The sequence below is a fragment of the Petaurus breviceps genome, unplaced genomic scaffold (assembly GCF_028583685.1).
Source record: "Petaurus breviceps papuanus isolate PSGF00001 unplaced genomic scaffold, PetGlider_PUasm1.0 229, whole genome shotgun sequence".
Classification (NCBI taxonomy): domain Eukaryota; kingdom Metazoa; phylum Chordata; class Mammalia; order Diprotodontia; family Petauridae; genus Petaurus; species Petaurus breviceps.
Window position 1 is genome coordinate 38,495,695 of NW_027185903.1, and position 23,659 is coordinate 38,519,353.

Here is a 23,659-nt window from a genome sequence, read left to right on the forward strand (position 1 = left end):
CTCTAGTGTTATGGGAAATCATTGTTAAGACCTGTAAGATGAACAGTCAGAAAGATGGAGGAAGAGAAACAAAATTGGTATCAACTCAAGATGGATACTGATAGGGTAGTAGTTTAGGCATGGAAGGAAAGGATAGATTTTGGCAATTCTGTAGAGGGAAGAATGGTACAATTTGGCACTGGATGATATATTATAACAAAGTCAACAACTTGTAAATGAACCTGAAGTTTCTTGCTGAGGAGGGAAAGCTATGTGATGGTATTGCCCATTTCAATCTTCATATTTTAGTTTAAAATATTATTGAGACACTTTGGTCTTCTCATTTGAATTTAAAATAATATTGAGATATTAAGTTTAAAATTTCTTTTAGTGAGAGGGGCCAAGAGGAAGTTCAGAGACCCAATTATAATCTTTTCAGTGCTTCTCATAGTCTCTTTACCACCTGTGGAACTGATTGATTGTCTTTTTTTCAAACATTTACCTAATTGTGTTACACACACACACACACACACACACACACACAAGGGGGGGACAGAGAAAGAGAGACAGAGACAGAAAAAGACAGAGATGTAATGATGGTTATTAAATATTTTTTGTGAACAACGTACTAGATGAATTCCATTATAATTAATCATAAACATTCCCTTCTGGTAATGTTCACAACTTTTGGATGGTGGGCCAGTTGGGATGCTATGGTTGAGAGTGTATTGGATCATCTCTGTTAATTTTATCTCCACAGTATACTCTGGTGGTTCTAGAAAGACTTTAGCATCACTCCTTTGCCTTTCCTGGCATTTCCAGGTTTTTCCCCCACCCACTGAATATGTGTGCCAGATTATTTATCATAAGATATATTTGTTTCTATTTTCCCAGTTGTTTCATTTTGTTATTTCCTGACATTATTTTTACCCTCTCTCTAGGTTCCTTTCTATTTACTTTTTGGACAGTGTGCTCCAAATTCCTCCTGATTTAGTGTCAATGTAATGTGAACTTTAAAGGTAAACAAACAAGCCAAGCAGATTTGCTCAGGGTATCAAGCCATCCATCCTTTTTCCCTTCTTTGTCTTGTTTTTCTCATCTTCCTCTTCCTCTCTATTAATAAATACTTGAGTCATTCCAAACTATGCGATAGGCATTTCCTCCAAGGGAGATCCTGGATCCAAAGTGTAAAAACACTGCTGAATGAAATGGTATAATCTAGTGGGAAGGCATGTCCCTCAGGGCCCTCTCACAATGTACATACACAGTGAAGAGGGAAGCTGAGCAACCTTTTTGAATCAATTTGAGCTGTTAATCCAAATAATTCTGACCCTCACCTAGCTCTCTTTTCAAAGTTAAATAAGACTGATGTCAAATGCAACCAAGACTAAACATTAAAGGTTGCAAAATTATGTTGTGAGCAATGTAACCTTGGCTTAAACACCTCCAGTGACAGAGAATGCATTACTTTTCAAGACAGCCCATCACAGAGCCACAGAATTGGACTCCACTGTTTGCTACTTTAATGTCACCGTGGACAAATTGCTTTCCTCTTTGGGCTTTGGCCTCCAAGGGAAGGGCCATCTAAATCCAACCTGAACCTAAGCAGGAATCCTTCCCATAGTATCCCCTAAAGTCGTCATTCAGCTTCAACTCCTCCAGTGAAAGGAGAACTAGACTATCCTGAAGCAGCCCTAGAAATTTTTGATAGGCAGTCCCTTATCTCAAACTGTGACTGCAACTTTCATCCAGTGATCCTGGCTCTGTCCTTTGGGGCCAGCTAAACAACCACTCTATCGTCTACATTATGACTAATAAAATACTTGAAAACAGCTATCATGACCACTTCTCCTCCACACACTTTCTCTTTCTCATGCTAAATATCTCCAGTTTCTTCATCTGGTCCCCCCATCCCATGGTCACAGAAGTCCTCATTTTCTGGTTGCCCTCCTCTAGACACACTTACCAACGTCCTTCTTAAAATGGTGCTCCAGAATTGGAACGGGATCCTCCAGCTATGATCTGACCCCAGCTGTGTACAATGTGTAGTGGTTCTAGAATCTCTCTCACATTAACCTAGCTTAAGACCAAGTTAACTTTTTTTATTTGGGCCATGCTATTTACTTATAGTTAGCTACTGTAGTTCCCCAGCCTCCTGAGATCCTATTCACCCCTCATCCACTGTTGCTTGTTTCAGTTGAAGCAGCTGCTTCTTAATCTTCTCTCTTAGACATAGACACACATCTCTTTTACTCCCCCCGGTTTCAGATCCCTTAACTCTGCTTTTACTGAAATCTTGTTTGTTTTCCATGAAGACTGGGCCTCCCTAGTATCTTTCCCAGGCCCTATCTGTCTGCTGATGGGCATGGAAGCTTTGACTTGCTATGTGTCTGAGCTGAGCCCGTCTGTACCTCCTAAATCAGAGCCTGATGGTGCTCCATTCCTGGGGCTTCACTGCAGTGGTACCAGATTTATTTGGGACACCCAATCATCATCAGTCTTACTGCGTCTCAGATCTTGGGAACTCAATCAGTTTCCCCCAGGAGCAGGGATTACAGGTGGGGGCCACCATGCCCAGCCGGATGGGTTTTAGAAAACAAATCTTTGTCTTTTACATTTTTCTTGTTCAGGTCAGAGTATGGTTCTTGATACTCCTTTTCCCTAATCCCCTCCTGTCATTGCTTGCATGACACCGTGCTTTCAAGAAATGTTTTTTTTTTTGACAGCTAGTATTTTAATTATATTTGATTAATATCATTTTGATGACATTAAGAGAGAGAGCACAAAGAGTTTTGACAGTTTGTAAATGGATCAATCCACAAATAGGGTCATCACTCAGTTTTCATGGAGAGTTAATAGGAGTCATTACTTCAAAGGTAGTAGTCTACTAGTGGAAAATGTTTGTTGACTCTCTCTGAAGACCTTCAATTCCAAAGTCCTGTATCATGCGTCTAGGCCAACTTGTTGTCATTGTTCACTTTTCACTTATTCTTTTTTTAAATTTTTTGGTCTTTATTAATTTGTTTGTTTACTTTTAGTTTACAAGATTCAATTCCACAATTCCTTGAGTTTCAAATTTTCTCTCCCTTCCTCCCCTCCCCGCCATGGCAGCTGTAATATAATGCCAAGGAAAGGCAACTTCCCAAGGTTCAGAATACCAGCATAGGTGCTCTCCATTTTATTCAGTGACCAACTAAGAACAGAGAAGATCAAAACATGACATCATTCCAAATACAGCATTTACTAAGTGTGATTAAATAATCTCCAAGGACTACCCCACCCCAGGACCTTCCAATCATTCAATCAATTACAAAGTCTCTATTCTAAATACTTCTCCACCCCTAGGCTATACCTTAATTAAGTCCACCACAAAACCCCTCTTCTCAAATGGAGATTAGTTTCCAAATATAAGGTCAAAAATTCCCCACCCCTGAATCACAATTGAATCTACCCCAGAGTTACATCAAGTTTAAACACAGCACTTAATACCCAAATGGAGGTCTTTTCTTCATCTTGACAGGAGGCAAGTTCTCAGCAATCTTAGTTCCTGGGGAGACAAGGCTTAGCAAGGCCATAAGATACATTGCCAATCCCTTCATGAATTTATCCTCTGTCTGTAGAACAGTCCTAGAACCCCTGAACACATTAGCAAAGCCCTCTCCCAGGATTTCTGTAAACATACAACAAGAAAATCCTTCTTCAGGGCTTCTGAACCAATAGAAAGGCTCCCAGACCCCTGCAACAACAGCACTGTCCTTCACCAGTGGACAGTATTCATTCTGTCTGCAGGACAGTCTCCAGACCCCTGCAACAACAGCACTGTCCTTCACCAGTGGACAGTATTCACTCTCTGTCTGCAGGACAGTCTCAGGGCTTCTTAACCAAAAGCCAAGTTCCGGGACTTCTTCAACAACAGGACTGTCTTTCACCAGTGGACAAATCTGGCAAAAGAACATCAAAACAGACAGACAAAGTACCAGCAAAACAGCCATGTCTCCTCAGTCCTTGGCAGCTCAGGGGGCAGGTCTCAAAAGTCCAGGGCAATTCAAAGCGGCCACCAGCAATTCTCTTAGTCTCTCTCTCTCCACGAGGTGCTGCTTCCAAAAAGTTCTTCCGCCTCTCTCTTGTCTCTCCAAATCTACGTCACCAGCTCTTCCCAGTTCAGAACTTTCTTTTCACATCAACAAGCCCATCCCACAGGTGGGATTAACAAGCTCTGGGTTTTAACACAATCAATTTGAAAACCAAGCCAATACAGGGGAATCTTTAATTGCCATTACTATCACAGCAGCATACAGTCAAGTATAGGATCTGCAAATACTTTCACATTATACATTAGTCAGGTTATAAAGACGAATTGTATTAGATGGAATGAAAAATGGGAAAGGAGAAACAAAACCAAACAAGAAAAAGAAGAAGATCCAGTAGTTTGTTTCAATCTGGATTCAGACTCAGTTTTTTTCTAGTTCTTTCTCTGGATATAGACATCTCTCTCCATCATGAGTCTTTTGGGATTGACTTATATCACTGCATTGCTGAGAAGAGTCCAGTCTATCAAAGTTGGTCGTCACATATACGTTGTGTCTGTAATTGTGTACAGATTTCTCCTGGTTCTGCTCTTCTCACTCAGCATCAGTTCGTATAAGCCTCTCCAGGTAAATATGAAGTTCATCTGCTCCTCGTTTCTTATAGCACAATAGTATTCCATTACATGCATATACCACAACTTGTTCAACCATTCCCCAATTGATGGGCACCCCCTTAGTTTCCAATTCTTTGCTACCACAAAAAGAGCCGCTATAGATATTTTTGTACATATGGGTCTTCCTCCCACTTCTATGATTTCTTTGGGATACAACCCTAGAAATGGTATTGCTGGGTCAAAGGGTATGAAATTATTTATAGCCCTTTGGGCATAATTCCAGATTGCTCTCCAGAAAGGCTGGATCAGTTCACAACTCCACCAGCAATGCATTAGTGTTCCAATTTGCCCACATCCTCTCCAGCATTTGTCATTTTCCTGTTTTGTCATCTTAGCCAATCTGACTGGTGAGATGTGGTACCTCAGAGTTGTTTTGATTTACATTTCTCTAATCAATAGTGATTTAGAGCATTTTTTCATATGTTTATAGATATCTTTAATTTCTTCTTCTGAAAACTGCCTGTTCATATCCTTTGACCATTTATCAATTGGGGATTGACTTGTATTCTTATAGATTTGACTCAATTCTCTGTATATTTTAGAAATGAGTCCTTTAGTGGAATTGAATCTTGTAAACTAAAAGTAAGCAAACAAATTAATAAAAAAAAAGAAATGAGTCCTTTATCAGAGACATAGGTTGTAAAAATTCTTTCTCAATTTCCTACTTCCCTCTTAATCTTGGTTACATTGGCTTTGTTTGTACAGAAGCTTTTCAATTTAATGTAATCAAAATTATCCATTTTGCATTTTATAATGCTCTCTAATTCTTGTTTGGTCATAAAGTCTTCCCCTCTCCACAGATCTGTCAGGTAAACTATCTATTCCTTGCTTTCCGCGATTGCTTACAGTATCAACCTTTATACCTAGATCATGTACCCATTTAAACTTGATTTTGGTATATGGTGTTAGATAATGGTCTATGTCCAGTTTCTGCCATATTATATTCCAGTTTTCCCAGTAGTTTTTGTCAAATATTGAGTTCTTATCCCCAAAACTGGGGTCTTTGGGTTTATCAAACAATAGATTATTATAGTCATTGACTGCTGAATCTTGCTTGCCCAATCTATTCCATTGATCCACTACTCGGTTCCTCAGCTCTTTCAAGAAATGTTAATCACTTCATTTCCCTCTTCCCCTCTTTAGGGTAAATTCTCTAGGGTAAGTCTGTCTGATCACCAGAGTCTTAATCTCTCTTTGTTCCCTCAAGTATCCTTAGATGAAGTAGGATTTCTCAATACTTCCAACAGACTACTTCCTTTTTGTTCCATGTAAACAATGAGACTTGGGTCATCTGGCCTTTTCATTCAATGGTAAGTGTTTATCTTTAAGCTTCCTTTGTCTATTGTCCAAAACTGCTCAACTCTGGCTTTCTCAAGAGGAAGGTGAAAGTAAGCCATCTTGCCAAAGGTCTATTTTCTTTCACATATCCTCAGGTGCAAAAGATAAGTTATCCTAGAGTATAAGCTATTTTCCTTTCCTTTTTTGGAATATTAATAATATTCTAATCTTTTATTTCTTTTCATCTAAGAGTATTGTTGTTCAATAATTTTTCACTCATGTCTGAGTTTTTGTAACCCTGTTTGGGATTTTATTGACAAAGAAACTGGAGTGGTCTGCCATTTTCTTTTCTGGCTCATTAATATATCTCAATTTATAAATCGAGAAACTGAGGCAAATAGTATTAAATGACTTGCCCAGGGTCACACAGCTAGCAAGTGTCTGAGGTCAGACTTGAACTCAGGAAGATGAGTCTTCCTAGTTATAGGTTGGGCACTGTATCCACTGGACCACCTAACTGCCCTTCATCAAAGAATACTCTTAATTATTTGAATTAGTGTTCCCTGATAAGTGAACATTTTCCTCCTGGAAACTTGCAAAGCCCTTTCCTTTACTCTAAACCTTTGTGATTACATTCCCGGGTGAGTTAATTTGACTCTTCTCTTTCCAGCATCCTGGGGATTCTGTTGATTTCTACTTTGTCCTCTAATTCTATACTATTAGGACATTTTCTGGTACGATTTCTGAACTATGACATTCAGGTTCTTTGTTTTATAATTTTTCTTGTTAATTTCTTTTTAAAAAATTATTTATTTACTTTTAGTTTACAACATTCAGTTACACAAACTTTGTTTCACATTTTCTCTCTTTCCCACTCCTCCCCCCTCCCTTCCCATAGCAACGTGCAATCAAATATAGATTCTACAAATACCTTCACATTAAACATTAATCAAGTTGCAAAGAAGGATTATAACCAGTGGAGTGAACAGTGAGAAAAAGGGACAAAAGAAGGAGAGCAAGCAGTTTGCTTCCATCTGCCTTCAGACTCGGTAGTTCTTTCTCTGGATGTGGACATCCCTTTCCATCATGAGTCCTTTGGAGTTGTCTTCTAACCTTGCATTGCTGAGAGGAGCCCAGTCTATCCAAGTTAGCCATCTTCTTGTTAATTTCTGTCTTCAAGGTCAGTTACTTCGATGAAGCGTTCTTCACATTTTGCTGTCTGATGAAATTGCTTTAATATTTCTTGTTGTATCTCTGTATTTTTGCATTTGGTCTCTTATTCTCATTGTCAGAATCCATTGGTTTATCTGCTGATTTTCTACTTTCTGCTCTGAACTACTGATTACCTTGTTTTTTTTTTTAATTAAAAAAAATTTTATTTAAAATTTTGCTTCCTATCTTTTCCTTTGATTCTTCTATTAAACTTCTCAATGACTCCACTTCTTGCATTTTGAATCTAACTTATTAGGGGACTGGTTGTAATTAGGACAACATTATTTCCTTCTGAGATTTCTTCTCACAGTCTTTTATTCCTTAATATTTCTTTCAATATCAGGATTTTTTGTTGTTTAATTACATATTTCTTCAGTTTCTGTTTTTTCCCCTCTGGGTTCTTATTTGTGAGGTTTTTCTTGTTCCCTTCATTTTTTGGGTGTTTTAAAATTTTGCTTGGTATTGTTTTGCTGTTTTGAGGTAATGGAGATCGATACTTAGACATGAGTATTCAGCTATATTGCTGGAAGTCCCTAGACATGAGCAGTGTGTAACACCTGTGAGCCTCCTGCTTTTCCGTCACTTAAAAAAAATGGAAACCACTTTATATTCTATTCTTTGCCATAATTTCAGTATAACTTATGAGACTCAAATGATTATTTCCAGAACCTCATGATAATGCAGTAAGTTGGCACAATGTAGTTTTTGAAAAAGAACTGGTACATATCTTTTATTATTACTGTTATATAAAAACCTGTGTTTTCAGCACAACAGACAATTCTCAGTAAATATAAAATTATAACACACCATTGGGTTGAATTATAACACAAAGCTGCTCCTTTGAATACTTTGTGTCCCTTGCAAGGGGTTAGGGGAAGAATCCCTTAAGGATGTATATAAAAGCCTTTGGGAGAATGGTTGGCTAAAGGGGGAGGCCTTGAAAAATTTTACTGAGATTCCTACAATTTAAACTTAGATCCCTAGAAATAATATAATGGTATGAGGCTTGTTTGAACTCTGGTTATTTAGGACCAATTAATCTATGTTATATCAGACAGACCGAGCCTTCTTTTACAAACAGTTTATTTTTACTTATTTTTGGCGACCATAGGTCACAGTCTTTGTTGTTTTGTTGTTCAATAAACAGGAATCGAATGTAGCTGATACGAAGTATTCTAACTTTAAAAGCAATATCGTGAAGAGACAGACAGCTGAGATGCCCATTGCTAGTAGCCCAATAACCACGAGAGGGCAGCAGGTCTCCACTGGAAATTGTGCAGCTCATTCATTCAAGGAGGACCATTCTCTTGATGATCTGACTAATGCTTCTGGATTAGAGGTGAAGAGAACACAGGAGGAAGTGACCATGATTCTTGGTAAGAATATAATGCTATGGGTCATTTCTGAATGGTTTAAAGGAAGGGGCATTCTGTTCCTTATGACCTCGTGTGACCTTGGACAAGTCTCTTACTTAGAGGGGTCCAAAGTTCCTCATTTGTAAAATAGGGGATATTGGAGTAGAGGTCCTGTAAGGTCCCTTCTGGTTCTAGATCTGTGATCCTATTAAGCCATGTCTTGTGACTATGAATTTAATGATATTTCTTTTTTAAAATTTAATTCAGTTTTTTTGGGTTACATTTTAGGTTCCAAAGTGTCTCCCTCCATCCCAATTTAATACTATTTCTGCTCCACCCAACCTATAGAAATATGAGTTGTTTATTTTGAATTTACCCATCTGGGTTTCTCTTTCCCTTCTAAATAATTAGAAATTTCCAAAGAATAGAAATATCAGCTTAGTGTGCAAGTAGAATATAATTTGACTTGAAAACTTCTCTTAGGCTTACTTTGATATATGATTTCTTCTAAATCATTATGACCTTTTAAAGAGATGCATTCAATTTGTTTTGAAAATTGTTTTTATTATTCTGGTAAGAGGTTCATTTGCTGGTCCTTGATGGCTAAGGAAAATCAATGATATTGGGATAATCAAGTGTCTCATTTCTAGTTTACCTATAATTTCTTGGGGTGTGGTAAGGGAAGAAAGTAACTGGAAAGTTCTATACACCATGGCTGAATGAGAATCCAAGTTGTCCCTGTCCCTAAGCAAAGCTCTCATCATGGACCCCAAACATGGAGAAAGGACAGTCCAGGAGCCCCAAGTACTTAGCCAGGGGCCTCAGACCTACTATCCCTCCTCAAAAGATTAGAACCAGTCAGGAGAGTGAGAATGAGCAAATTTTTCTTGGAAGGGTACCCTGCAATCTAGGGAAGAGAATAAAGGAAGGGAGGAGAGAAAGAAAGGGAGGAAGGGAGACAGAGAGAGAGAGAGAGAGAGAGAGAGAGAGGATTCTGAGAAAGAAGAGGAAATAAAAGGAGAAAATGAGGTTAGAGAAAAAGAGGAGGAAGAAGGAAACAGAAAGAAAAGAAAAATAGATTGGTAAGAACAGAGGAAAGAAAGAAAGAAAGCAGAGCAGAGAGATGAATGAAAAGGGGAAGAGAGAATATGCTCATGACCTTACATTAGGCAGGGCTTGGAAATAGGCACTTCCTTAAGGGGGCTGGCCCCGATTTTGACAGGCATGAATTTTAGTATCAACCTATTGGATCTTAGAAGCATGAACTTCCTTTGGAACAATGCTTTGAAGACTTTCTAAATGCCTTTTAATTTTTTCTATCCAAGTGTCTAAATAAATGTGAATCCTGGCCTTTAATTCATTTTGATCATTATTTTTCTTTTTCCCTTCTCCTGAAGCAGGTATTTTTATGTTCACCCAGTACATAGGCTCCAACCACTGTTAACAAGGCTAAGCAACCTTAAGGCCTAAACAGATCTAACTAGGAATTTGGGGCATCTGGGGGAAATTGAATTGAGTGGGGAGGAGAAACAGAAACTCAACTCTGCTGTTGGAAAGATAGAACATGCTTCTAACCCTTTTTATCTTGATGCTGGTCCCTGGCATCCTACATGGCAGGGGTCTAGCAGTATGGTATGGACAGTTTGTTCTGATCAATTATAGTAAAGGTGGCATGGCAGTAGAGGAAGATGGGCACCAAGAGAGGGGTATGACCATAATGGGATTCTTTGGTATGTTAGTCCAGGTCAGGGAAGAGAGGGATGGGGCTGCAGGTGTGGAGGACAAATGTTTTTAGGAAGTATACCCCCATTGGAAGTAAGCACCTTGGGTCAAAGCCCAGGTTGCCTGGAGTTTGTTATGACTCTTGGTTTAAAAGGCAATTACAATTTTAAACTAATAAAATTCTGTGTAATAATAATTTTTATGAAAGAATCCCTTAACCTCTAGGCTTCATGGATGGTGCCTAATAGATTGCTTGGTGCCAGTTTACTCTTACCCTCTTACTTGGGCAGGAATCTAAGACTATAACAATCATAGAGTTCTTGAGAGCTGATGACTCTTGCACACCTTTGGTATAGTAATGCTAATAGAAGGAGGTATTAGCACTGCTGTCAATATTCTTGCTGTTAAGGTGGGAGGAGAATCTATTCAGGCTACTCTTTTCCAATAAGAAAAATTTCCTCCTTTCCCTAAGTCTGTTCCTGTACAGTTGTTTGGGAAACTTTTTTTTTTTTAATTGTTATTTGTTTCCCAGAATCCTCATTGGTCTCCTTTTAGATTTTACTAACCTGAATTTGGATCCCTATCCAAGGTTTTAAATTAATTAGCTAATGTAATACAGTGAGTCAAAGCACCCACTATTGTGGAGCACATGGAGAGCAGAAAGAAGACTTTCTACAAGGGAATGAATGCACTTTTCCATTATTTTAAGAATAAAGATAACTCCAAATAGTTAAATGGTAAAAGGAACATTCTGTGTAGCTACAGATAGACAGCAGGAGTGATCAAAGAGATAATCTCCAGGGTACTTTTGAAAGATTTATGATGTCCCTAAATAGTTCTTTGTTTATGTAAATGGGATAGCTAGCCCTGAAACAAGGTAGCTCTTACTCAGAGGAGAAAGCTCCAAGACATCAGACTCCTGTGGGACTTTGAGCCTAGGCTGGGAACTTTGTCAGATACTGTGGATTTAGAAAAGGAAGAAAAGAGAAAGCATCATTTCATTATTTTTTAGGAAAGAGATGGAGATTAAAAAATGGATAGAGAGCCTGGGAAGAATAGTTTTGGAGTGTTTGTGAGGTCCTGGGAATGGACTGGGAGAGATACAAGGTGTGGGCTGTGGTCAGGGCAGAGAAATAGAAGGGGAGGTGCATGTGAAACTGATGAGGGATGGAATCCCAATAGGTTCAGCAGGAACCCTGATCTTATCCAAGACCAGGAAACCTGCAATGGCATCTGGAAAGAATTCAGCTCAGCCTTACTTGGAATTAGAGTTGAGAAAGTTTATTTTTACACCTTTACAGCGAGCAAGAGTTCTTAGGGGACCTGCGAGTGAGAGGGGTACATGCTTTTACTTTTAAAGATGGAGGGAAGGGACCTCAGTGCATAGATAAAGGTTAGAGCTGACCAAGAGGAACTTGTGACTTTAGTGCATAGATAGTTTAGATGAGATTTGGGCCAGGCCAGGCAGGGACAAAGGAGTATTTGGGCCAGGCCGGAGGAGACATGAAGAGATTGAGTAAGAACAAAGGAGTCACCGGGTGTTGCCTAGGCCTAATGAGGATAGGGGAAAGGGGAAGAGCCCAAGGCTGGGAAAGGGATTTCACAGATTACAATTTTACAATACAAATTGCAGTTACAACTGCACAGACTAGTTTTACAAATTGGTTTCACAAATTGACCTAGACCCCAGGCACCCCATCAAAACCATGTATTTCTGTATCAAGGAGAATATTGATCATCACAGATACAAACTGAGAGGTTTCTAGCAGATTACAGCCTGCCTGATGTTGGCAGATTTCTGTAATAAGAACATGCTGAGAGGAATTGGGGGAACCATTTATAGTCCTCCTCCACACCCTTATAAGTTTCTCCTCAGAGGATTTTACTAGAGAGAGGAGTTGTATCTATTTTTTTTTTATGCGTAGCTGGGAATGATTCTGTTATTTGATACCCTGTTCATGTTGTTTATATTACTTTTCTTTTTAATTTTTTTTCAGATAAGTGATTCTTTTAATATAAACATATCCATGAAACCACATGGCCTCCTTTTATCTACTTAGAGACAGAGTGTTATAATGGATAGGGAGCTGGAGCTGAAGCTCAAGAACTGGATTCAAGTTCTCCCTCTTACAGAAGTCATATGACCCTGGGCAAGCTTTAAGAATTTTAACCACCAAGCATTTATTCTTTCTTTGGACGTTTACTATTTTTTCCCAAATATAAGACCATAGATTTTACATATATTATCCTAGCTCTTTCATGTGCATTAGTGTACATCTCTAAAATTACTTGGGAATTTTGAGGAAACGAGGTTGATTACAAATTTTGAAAAGTTCATCAAGGTGGAGGTAGGAGTTGTTGGCATTTTTACGAACAAATGGGAATAAAATCACTACTGGCAACACCTTTTTGACACTTAAGTAGGGTATTTCCTTTTAGCTTCATGGTTAGATGGTAATTAGCATGCACATATCCTCCATTACAGTATTTTGGAACTAAAATTCCCAGAAGTCTACATTAAGAGGGGCACAGATGCATAAAGGATTCATGAACAGTTTTGCTATGTTCCCAGCCACTGTATTACAGCTTCCAGGAATAGGGAGGGGATAATAACACAGTACTTTTGCTCTCATCTTAAGTACTATATTCATTTCTGGGTACCATGATTTAAGAAAGATATTGATAAATTGGAAAGTGTCTAGAGGAGGACAACCAAAATGAGAAGGGCCTTGACTCCATGAAAAATGAAGAGGAACTGTATATGATTAGCATAGGATAAAGGAGAATGAGGTGGGGGTGGGAAGGTATGAAGACTGGACAGCTATCTTAAAAACCATGAAGGATTATCATGGGGAAGAGGGATCAGACTCATTCCATCCTATTTCACCCCAAGCCTTACCTCCTTGCTTCAAGCAAGAACCATGGGGGGAAGTTGCAATGAGGAATATTTAGGCCTGATGTCAGGAAAAACTTCACAGCAACTTAAGCTATCCAATAGCAGAATGAAGGTCCATGAGGGGTGGTAGGTTCTTCCTTTCTGGAGCTTTTCAATCAACTGTCTGGTTTTTAGGAGTGGGGATTCTGTTCGTATATGGGTTGGGCTAGATGGACACTGAGGTCCTTTCCAACTTTCTTTTTTTTTTATCAAATGCTTTATTAACTTCTAGTTTACATCATTCATTTCCTCAAGATTTTGAGTTACAAATTTTCTCCCCATTTTTCCCCTACCCACCACCCCAAAATAGTGATCCCACTGGATATCCCCTCCTCCAATCTGCTCTCTCCCATATCTTCTCCCATACCCCCTCTGACTTTCCAGTAGGGTACAGTGGATCTCTGTGCCCCAGTGCCTGTATATCTTATTTCCCAGTTACATGTAAAGTAATAATAATAGTATATATATATATATATATATATATATATATATTTAAACATTTGATTTTAAAACTTTGAATTCCAGATTCATTCCCTCCCTTCCTTGTCACCCACCCTTACTGGGAAGATAAGCAATTCAGTATAGGTCATACATAATGTAGCTATGCAAAACATTTCCATAGTGGATATATTGTAAAAGACTGACTATATTTCCCTCCTTCCTATCCCACCTCCCACGTGTTCTATTCTCTACTTTGATCCCGTCTCTGTTCAAAAGTGAGTGCTTCCAACTAACCTTCTCCTGGGCCTTCCCTTCCAGAATCCCCCCTCTTATCCCCTTCTCTCCTACTCTCCTGTAGGGTGAGATACCCTATTTAGTGTGTATGTCATGCCCTCCCTAAGCCAAATTCAATGAGAATAAAGTTGACCCATTCCCTTTTGCCTTCCTGTTCTTCCCCTCCATTGTAACCATTTTCCCTTGCCTCTTCTATATGAGATAGTTTACCCCATTCTGTCTCTCCCCATCTCCTCTCATTATATTCCTCTCTCACCTCTTAATTTCACCTTTTAAGTATCATCCCTTCCTATTACATTGGTCCTGTGCCTTCTTATGTATGTATACTATATACATATATATACACATTCACATGTGTATTTAAACACTCATATACCCTCCTATATAGACATATATATGTATGTGTGTGTGTATGTATATATATATATATGTGTGTGTGTGTGTGTGTACATATACACATTTCTATTCCCTTCAACTATTCTCATACTGAGAAAAGTTTCCTAATTTACAATTATTGTTTTTCCATGTAGGGATGTAAATAGTTCAACTCTGATAAATTCTTTATGATTTCTTTTCCCTATTTACCTTCTTATGCTTCTTGTATGTGAATGTCAAATTTTCTGCTCAACTCTGGTTTTTTCATCAAGAATGCTTGAAAGTCCTCTATTCCACTGACTGACCATATTTTCCCCTGAAACATGATACTCAGTTTTGCTGGTTTTAATCCCAGCTCCTTTGACCTCTGGAATATCACATTCCAAGCCCTTCAGATCCCTCAGAAGCTGCCAGATCCTGGGTTATCCTGATTGTGTTTCCACAATATTCAAATTGTTTCTTCCTGACTGCTTGTAATATTTTCTCCTTGATCTGGGAGTTTTGGAACCTGGCTATAATATTCCTAGGAGTTTTCTTTTTGGGATCTTTTTCAGGTGGATTCTTTCAACCTCTATTTTGCCCTCTGGTTCTAAAACATCAGGGCAATTTTCCTTGAGAATTTCTTGAAGGATGATTTATAGGTTCTTTTTTTTGATCATGGCTTTCAGGTATTCCAATAATTTTAAAATTCTCTCTCCTGGATCTATTATCCAGGTCAGTGGTTTTTCCAATGAGATATTTCACATTGCATTCTATTTTTTCATTTTTTTGGATCTATTTAATAGTATCTTGATTTCTTATAAAGTCACTAGCTTCCATTTGCTCCACTCTAATTCTGAAGGAATGATTCTCTTCAGTGAGCTTTTGAGATTCTTTTTCCATCTGGCAAATTTGGCTTTTTAAAGTATTCTTCTCCTCATTGGCTTTTTGAGTCTCTTGCCATTTGAGTTAGTCTATTTTTTTTTTAAAGTAATTGGGGTTAAGTAACTTGCCCAGGGTTACACGTCTAGTTTTTTTGTGTGGGTGTTAAGTATCTGAGGCTGGAACCAAGCCTGGGTCTTCCCAACTCAGGGGCTGGCGCTCTTACTGACTTCGCCACCTAGCCGCCCCTAGTCTATTTTTTAAGGTGCTATTTTCTTCAGTCAGGTTGTTGACTCTCATTTCATACTTTTCTTGTATCGTTCTCATTTCTCTTCCCAATTTTTCTTCTACTTCTATTATTTGGTTTTCAAAATCCTTCTTAAGGTCCTCTATGACCTGTTACCAGTTCATATTTTTCTTGGAAGCTTTTGGTGCAGGAGTTCTGACTTCACTGTCTTCCTCCAGTTCCATGCTTTGATCCTTTTTGTCCCCAAAATAGGAGTGTAAAGTTGGGTTGCTCTGCTAGCTTTGCTTCCTGTGCTCGCTCATGTTGCCATTCAAATACTTGACTTTTGGGCTTTTTGCCACAGTAGGACTCTGCTACCAGACAAGGGAGCTTTGTCCCAAGCACAGGGGTTTTCTCAGCTGCTGAAGGTATTAGTTGGATGCCCTCTCTGAAACCTCCACATGCTCTGGCAAGCTGGTTGCACCCCCCAGGACCTCTACGTTGATTGCAATCCAGATCTAAGCAGGTTAAAGCAAGAGCAATTACCCCTCAGACTGGTTGCTTGGTCCCCCTACACTCTGCAGGCCAGGAGCTGAAGCTGCCATGGCCGCTGGGCCTCAGCTGCTTGTCACCCCAGGGACAAAGGCCGACTGCACTCCCAAACTACCGGATCCCAAAGTCTACACTGCACTCACCTCTCACTTTGTCCTTAGCATCTATGTGTTGATAATTCTGGAAACTGCCACAGCTGCTGGTTATCTGAAGTCCCTCCAACCTGTGGCTGGTCAGGCCGCCCTGAGGCTAGAACCTTGGGCTTGAGCAAGGCTGGGCTCAGCTCCCAGAGTGCTGTGCTGGCCGCTTGCTGCCAGCCTGCTGGGCTATCCTCAGCTGGAGGTGAGCTTCTCTGTGTCATTTTGTGGGTTCTGTATTTCCAAAGTTTGTCTAGAGTCACCTTTTACATGAATTGGAGGAGGTGGAATGGGGAGCCTCCTCCATCTTGACTCTGCCCCCCTTTCCAACTTTCAAAATTTGTTAACTCAGTACTTACTGAAGCAAGCCCTTGCACTTTTTAATAGCTCTATTAGGAAGTCTTTTGTTGGATCAAGCTAAAATCTGCCACTAGTACTTTTATGTTGTTGTTCAGTCATGTCCAACTCTTCATGACCCTATTTGGGATTTTCTTGGCAAAGAAACTGGAGTCATTTCTTTTTCTAGGTTATTTCACAGATGAGGAAACTCAGGCAAACAGAGTTAAATGACTTGCCCAAGGTCACACAGCTAGTTTAGAGTCTGAGGCTGGATGTGAACTCAGGAAGGTGAGTCTTCCTGGCTCCAGGACAGTCACTGTATCCATTGCACCACCTAGCTGCCCTAAATTGATTAAGAAATTTTGACAAATAATCTGCCTTTGATTTGATTTGATAGATATATTCTCACCTAATAAAACAATGAAGTTGAGTCTGTCTTCTTACTTCCTCTTTAAGAAATCTCTATTTTTCCTCAGCTCAGGTACTACCTCCTTCCTGAAGCCCCCCTGGTTCCCCTAGCTGAAGGCATTCTTCCTTTCCAAATTTTCTTACGGTGCTTTGTTTAGATTTCTGCCACTCCCTAAAACATATTGCACAGAACCAGTTGCAGTCTTACAGATGTAGCCCCACAGGACTGTTCCAGTTGAATTTGGACTCTATGATCCTACAGTGCGATAGATCATATCTCTGTTTTCACTGCGAGTGCACTAAGAGCCCCAGGCTTAGGCATTTTTCTCCCCGACTGTAGGAGGAGACTTGGATCCTTGAATCTGAGAGAACAACTTTGCATTTATCCGAATTACATTTCATCCTATTAGGTTCACCTGGTGATGTGGTGTGCTATAGTGGATAAGAAAGGGTGTCCCCAGAACCATGAAGAGCTGGCTTCAGGTCTTGTCTCTGACACATACTGGCTGTGACCATCATTTAACCTCTCATTGCTCTTGACAACTCCATACAAATGCACATTGCAGGGACAGTGCCCACATGCACTGGTGATGGGAGCCTTTATCAATATATTGGTATCTCTATATACCAATGAAATTGCATGTCCAGGCCTTATCTATGTCAGAAGACTATTTTTGTTTGAATCCAGTCGCAGACACTTGATACTTACCTAGCTGTGTGACCTTGGGCAAGTCATTTAACCCCAATTGCCTTGCCTTCCCCCCTACAAAATTAAAAATAAAGATTATTTTCTTTTCCTAGATTTTGCTCATTGCTCTAGCCTGTCAAGGGATCCCAGTCCTGTCACTTAACCTATTAGCTGTCCTTCCCAGTTTTGTGGGATTTTCAATTTTATAAGTACTATTTTATGTCGTCTATCATGCAAGTCATTGATAAAAATGTTGGGTAGTAACTAGAGTCCCTGTAGGCTGATAACTTTATATTAATTGCTATTTGGGGAGGGGTACAGCTGTTTAGTCAGTTCTTAAAGCCATCCTAATTATATTATTATCTATCTCATGTCTCTCCATCTTGTTTACAAGGATATCATAAAAGACTCTTGTCAAATGTCTTGATGAAATTCATATATGCTATACCTTTGGAACTTTCTTGATTTATGAATTCTCATGGTGTTTCTGCACATTTCATAAGACATGAGAAATTCTTTGCAACTTCCAAGCCTTATAGAGCTAGAAGCTGTCATGATGATGGTGATGAGAGGGGAATGAGCCTTTCTCTGACCCTTTCAACTAGGAACAGAAAGTCTTAGTTGGCAAACTTTCTGGCTGCCAAAATTAGAAATGCCATTTTCTGCAAGTGCTTATTTCTCCAAAATCACAGTAGTGTCAACCAGCCCCTGTATACTAGCCCCAACCACAGAAGTTTGTTGGTGAGGACCTACATTGTTTTTATGTCTTTATTCAATGCTTTTGCTATTGGATTACTGACTACCAGATGATCTGGTATTAGAGAATATTATACTAAATGGAAACTTGGGTTATGATTTGCATAACTGATTATCTCCAAACAACCACTATGAACTTGAAAAAAGTATCAAGTGGCTCCAGAGACTCCAGAGTGATAATATAAACAAATTCCATATAATAATGAAGGTTAAGGCCCAATGATAAACTTATTTATACTTCTTGTGTTTATAGAGATTTAAGGAGCATTTTTATTAGATTGAAAGGGAGCAAGAATTATGGATTTAGAGTTGTATAATTCATTGGGTGCAATGAAATATTTGGGAGGGGAAACAGACATAGTGTTTTACCAGTTTTGAAAGAAAAATGGAAATGAACAATAATGATTTTAAGATACTTGATTTATACATTGCTCTAACTTAACATTATTTCACATCTATTATTCCAGGTTTGAAGGATCTGTGACCTCATCAGTATAGGTATTCTTTCTATCAGTGCAGATTACAGCCCATCCATATTCTGAGCCATTTTTATCTGTATCTTTCCATAAATTCCTCTATAGGAAAGCTAGTCAATGCACTAGACTCAGGGTTGGGGAACCTGCCACATGTGACATTCTAGGTCCTTGGGTACAGCCTTTTAACTGAGTACAAGTTTTACAGAACAAATCCTTTTATTAATTTTGTTCTGTGAAGTTTGGATTCAGCAAAAGGGCTGCATTTGAGGATTTGGAGGGTCACATGTGGCCTCGAGGATGCAGGTTCTTCATCCCTGCTCTAGACTAATAATTCTGGACCTTTTTTTATGCCCTGGATGCCTTTCACAATATGGTAAAGCCTATGGTCCCCCTCAGATTAAGGTTTTTAAATGAATAAGATAAAATACCTGTGTTTACAAAGTAAACCAATTTTACTGAAATACAGTTACCAAAATATTTTTTAAAAACATGGTTTGTGGACCCCAGGTTTAGAACCTATGTCCCAGAGGTCTTCCTTTATTTTATCATTTTGTGGCTACCAGGGAAGAGCTTTGGCTCTCTCTCCCCCCTCCCTTTGGCTATAGGATGCTTGCTTTTTCTCCTCTTGTGGCTACTTCACCTGCTTTTCTGGCAATATCTGTCTGGATAACATAAGATCATAACTCTAGAGCTGGAAAGGACCTCATGGCCATCTAGTCCAGCATTCTCATTTTACCAATGAGGACCCACCAGGTTAAGTGAATTAGGTCTCAGGGGCAGTAGCATCAGAGATGGGATTTGAACCCAGGATGTCTGATTCTAGAGTTGATGCTCTTTCTCCTGTACCACACTGCTTTTTGATACCTGCTGTGCCACATTGCCCTAAGGAACACCTGGCCTTTCCTTTTAACTTGTGGCTGAAACTACCTTTGTGTTGTCTCCCCCTATTAATGTAAGCAAAGAGAGCAAAGATTATCTTCCTTTTCTATATATGACCCCACCATTTGATGCCGTGCTTTGCATATAGTAAATATGCTTTCATTAATTAGCTAATACAGTAATATCCCCTTTCCTATGTAAATCATTGTACTGCAACCTTCTTAAAGCACCATGCGTCTTTCCCATTGACCTATGAGTTACTCTCAGAACATTCCCCTAAAATATCGAGGGGAAGGACATTTCAGCAAACTGAGGCAGAGAGACTAAACAGCTTGCCCATGAAGGGGGGGGGCCTGTTGTTAATGATGAAGCAAAGGTTAATTGATGGTTTCCTGAGAAAGCAATAGCATTCTGTCAGATTCTAGCTAATCTATTGTGATGTACTATGACAGAGTGGGCAAATTCTTAGACTTGGAATCTGGAAGACTTGGGTTCAAATCTTAACCCTGACCCTTATTGCTGTGTAACCATTGGCAAGTCACTTATCTTTCTTGAACCTTAATTTCCTCATATGTAAAATGGGGCTAATAATAACTACCTCCCAAGCATGTTTAGCTCAGAAGAAATAATGTGTATGTATATACATACATACATTTGTATGTTTATACACACATATACGTATATATAAAGTTTGTAAACTTTAAAGCAGTTTATAAATGTCAGTTTTAATTATTATTATAGTAAAAAGTATGGGTTGACAGTGTTCTTTTCCCCAAACATTGGATGTTGGATTTTGGACTCTAACTCTTGAGCCAAAGCAGTTTTGTTGTAGCCATTCCTGTGTTCAGGCCAAGTTCTTTGACACAGATTGCAGAATCCTGTGGCTGCAGTAACCAATATAGGTCACAATTTGTTGTTTTAAGAAATTAACCCTCCTCAATCTTCAGAGTATAGTAACTCTGTGACCTTGCATGTGCTGGACTGGGACTTACCAGGTTTTCCTAATCAGGTTGTGTTCCTTGTTGTGTAGAGATACCTTCAGGGTAGCCTCCTATTTGAACTTGGCCCCCTGAATGAGGAAAATTCCCTTCTTGAAGTTTTCATTGGAAGGTGTGGGGCCCCTTTTCTGGTTTGCAAATAAAAATCAAATTTTGTTTTCAGGATCTCCCGGTGATCAGTTTTTGAAAACGTGTGCGGTAGCAAATTTAAGAAGAAATTATGCTGTTTTAAGGTGTTGGGAATCATCGAATATACAGTGGAGAAATTCGCAAAAAAATGTTGCTCTAAAAAGTCAGGTAGGTGAGCATTATTGATGTTGAGATTGAGTGGATTAAGGCCAGGAGAGGAGGGAAGAAGAAGTAGACATTGCTAATTGGCCTTGGGAAATTGATGAAGGTCTTCCTAGGTCAGGGGTGGAGAACCTTCGACCTTGAGGCCACATGTGGCCTTCCAGGTCCTTGAGTGCTGCCTTTTGACTAAGTCCAAGTTTTACAGAACAAATCCTTTTATTAAGGGGAGGCCACACGTGGCCTCACGGCCGCAGGTTCTCCACCACTGTCCCAGTTACTGCCATGTACACACTACAAAAGATTAACTCCAATTTCTGAGGATTGTGATTACTGATTTCAAAGCACTTTACCAATGTGAGTTATTAAATAATGAAAACAAGACATGCTATGGGTAGGATCTTGTATCATTCGGTTTTTGTCAGGATGTATCTTGCCACCAAATTTGACACCTTGGGGACCTCTTGCAGGGAGCTGTTAATACATTGCATTGAAGCATCAAAACTAGGCATGCTTTCAGGCTGATCTTAATGTGAAGAAAGTGACAACCCTCCATATTTCATTTACAAACAGGAACTGAGCTGGGTAAATGAAAATCTTTAATTTAGACAAAACACTGAATTTAAAAATGAATTTAAGATTAGAATCAGAGATTCTTCTTCCATTCTTACTTTGGGATAAGCATTTCTTGTGAAAGAAACATTACCATAATCTGAATATAGATTTTAATGGTTTGAACCCACTCAAGAAAAGGTCTATATGCTATATGCACTGTACCATGCTGCCTAAGGGGGCACTGATCACCTTATGTTAGTGCCAACTCCCTGATTCATATCCTCTCTGCAAATGAATGGACCATTCAGGGCCTCACTGGTCTTGGCTTCCTGATTTAACTCCACCATAATAGATATAATGGCAACAACAAAGTGAGCAGTGGGTTGGCTGCCACATTTATGGGATTAAGTAAGGTGCTTGCTGTTATCATAGCACCTAGAGCCATTATTAAACCCCTTTTACTTTTATTCCAGCACCACTAAAGGACCCTCTGCATGATAATTCAATTAAAAAAGCATTAAATGCTTACTAGGTGCAAGGCATGGTGTTAGATGCTGAGAATACAAGTTAAAAGCAATCTTTGCCCTGGGAAAACTTCCATTCTTCTGGATAAAAGGATGTGAATTACTGATGGAATTTGTCATGCTAACCTCTATAGCTTTGTTTGTGTGTGTGTGCTGAACTTGGAAATGTGGAGTCAACATGGCAGGAAAGAATGGTAAAGATCCAGAAAAACATCACTTCTAGATTCCTGTGAACACATGTGTGTTTTTTCTCTGGTTCTAAAAGGTTGTTTCTTACTGTCTCTTAGTCAATTTTCCACATAAGTGTCTGTACTTTGGAATTGGTGAAAATTCTAGTAATCTGATTGGCTCTCTGCCAAATTACTCTCTTAAATGGATTTACTTAAGCCATGAATAAAATGTCTAGGAGAGAGCAGCCCCTGGGACATGGAAAGATTTTTATTTGGCAGTAGCTTAGATACTTTTGTGGTTCTCATGGGACTCAGAAGAAACAGGACTGTGAAGATCATGGGTAAGAGCAACCCTGAACTTCTGACCAAGAGTAATCTTCATGAACATTAGGGATTTATAGATACATTGGGAAAACTTTGAATGCCTAAAGAAAAAAGCATCTGTCGGATGGCTAATTGTTTTCCTTGACACAGTGTAGTAAGTCATGTAGACGTTCAGCAGGCTGTACATTTTAAAGGCATCTTTCTGACCCAGGTCTTCTCTCACACAAACAACTAAAAACGTTTTAGTTCAGTGTCTCAAAAAACACTGGTAAACTGTTTGATCTGCCACTTTTTGTTAATCTGTCTTCTTCTAATCTGGACCGGAAGTGAGAAGTACAAAAATGTTTGTATAGCCTAGTATTATTGCCAGGGACACAGAAACAACAAAAACTCGTTTAGTCCATTCAGTCAGACCCTGTTCTTGGTGACCCTTTGGACCATACTGTCCATGGGGTTTTCTTGGCAAAGATACTGGAGTGCTTTCTCCAGTGGATTAAGGCAAATGGAGGTTAAGTAACTTGTCCAGGGTCAGATAGTAAGCATCTGAGGCATTCAGGCATCCAGCTAGACAAAAACCAAACTTGCTAAGACCTCTTGCCCATGAAAACAATTTTACAAGCCTCAAATTCCCCATTCACAGATTCTTAGGAATAAAAAGGATTTCTTTGGCAATTTAAGAACCTCACGGTGTCCTTGAGCACCCATCTTCTTTCACAGTTGCACCCCAGCTGAGATGACTGTACCACTGTCCCCCACTGCCACTTGCCCCAGAGCTACTTCTCTGTTTGGAAACATGGTTAAGATTGTATTCTGTTGCTTTACTACTTATCTCTGTTCCCATTGCTAAAAAAAGGCAAACAAAAAAAGAAATGGGAAGAATTTTAGAAGTCTAGTCTAGTGCATAGGGGATTAAACTAAGTTAGAGGTGATTTTACTCATCTCCCAGGATTTTGAAGTCCTTAAGGAAAGTATTCTTATTGCCACAAGAAAAGTAATAATTTGTGTTTTTATTTTTTACATGTCAGAAATACAGATTTCTCAGCCAGATTTCTAAAATCCTTTACAATCTGGCTTTCATCTACCCTCCCAGTCTTGTTTCATATGTAATGGGGATTCCAGGAGCTAGTTCCATGCATGCTGGTAAATGTTTAACAACAAGTTTCCCTCTCCACCCCCCCCCCCCCC

General features: G+C 39.2%; 1 protein-coding gene across 1 annotated transcript in view; it reads left to right on the top strand.

The window, feature by feature from the left end:
• CDC20B (cell division cycle 20B) overlaps nucleotides 1-23,659 on the top strand; it is a 76,048-nt gene that overhangs the window by 27,378 nt on the left and 25,011 nt on the right. Inside the window, exons 4-5 of the mRNA XM_069096544.1 lie at nucleotides 8,319-8,547; nucleotides 20,777-20,910. Coding sequence (XP_068952645.1) covers nucleotides 8,319-8,547; nucleotides 20,777-20,910 — 363 coding nt within the window. The remainder of the gene's footprint in view (nucleotides 1-8,318; nucleotides 8,548-20,776; nucleotides 20,911-23,659) is intronic.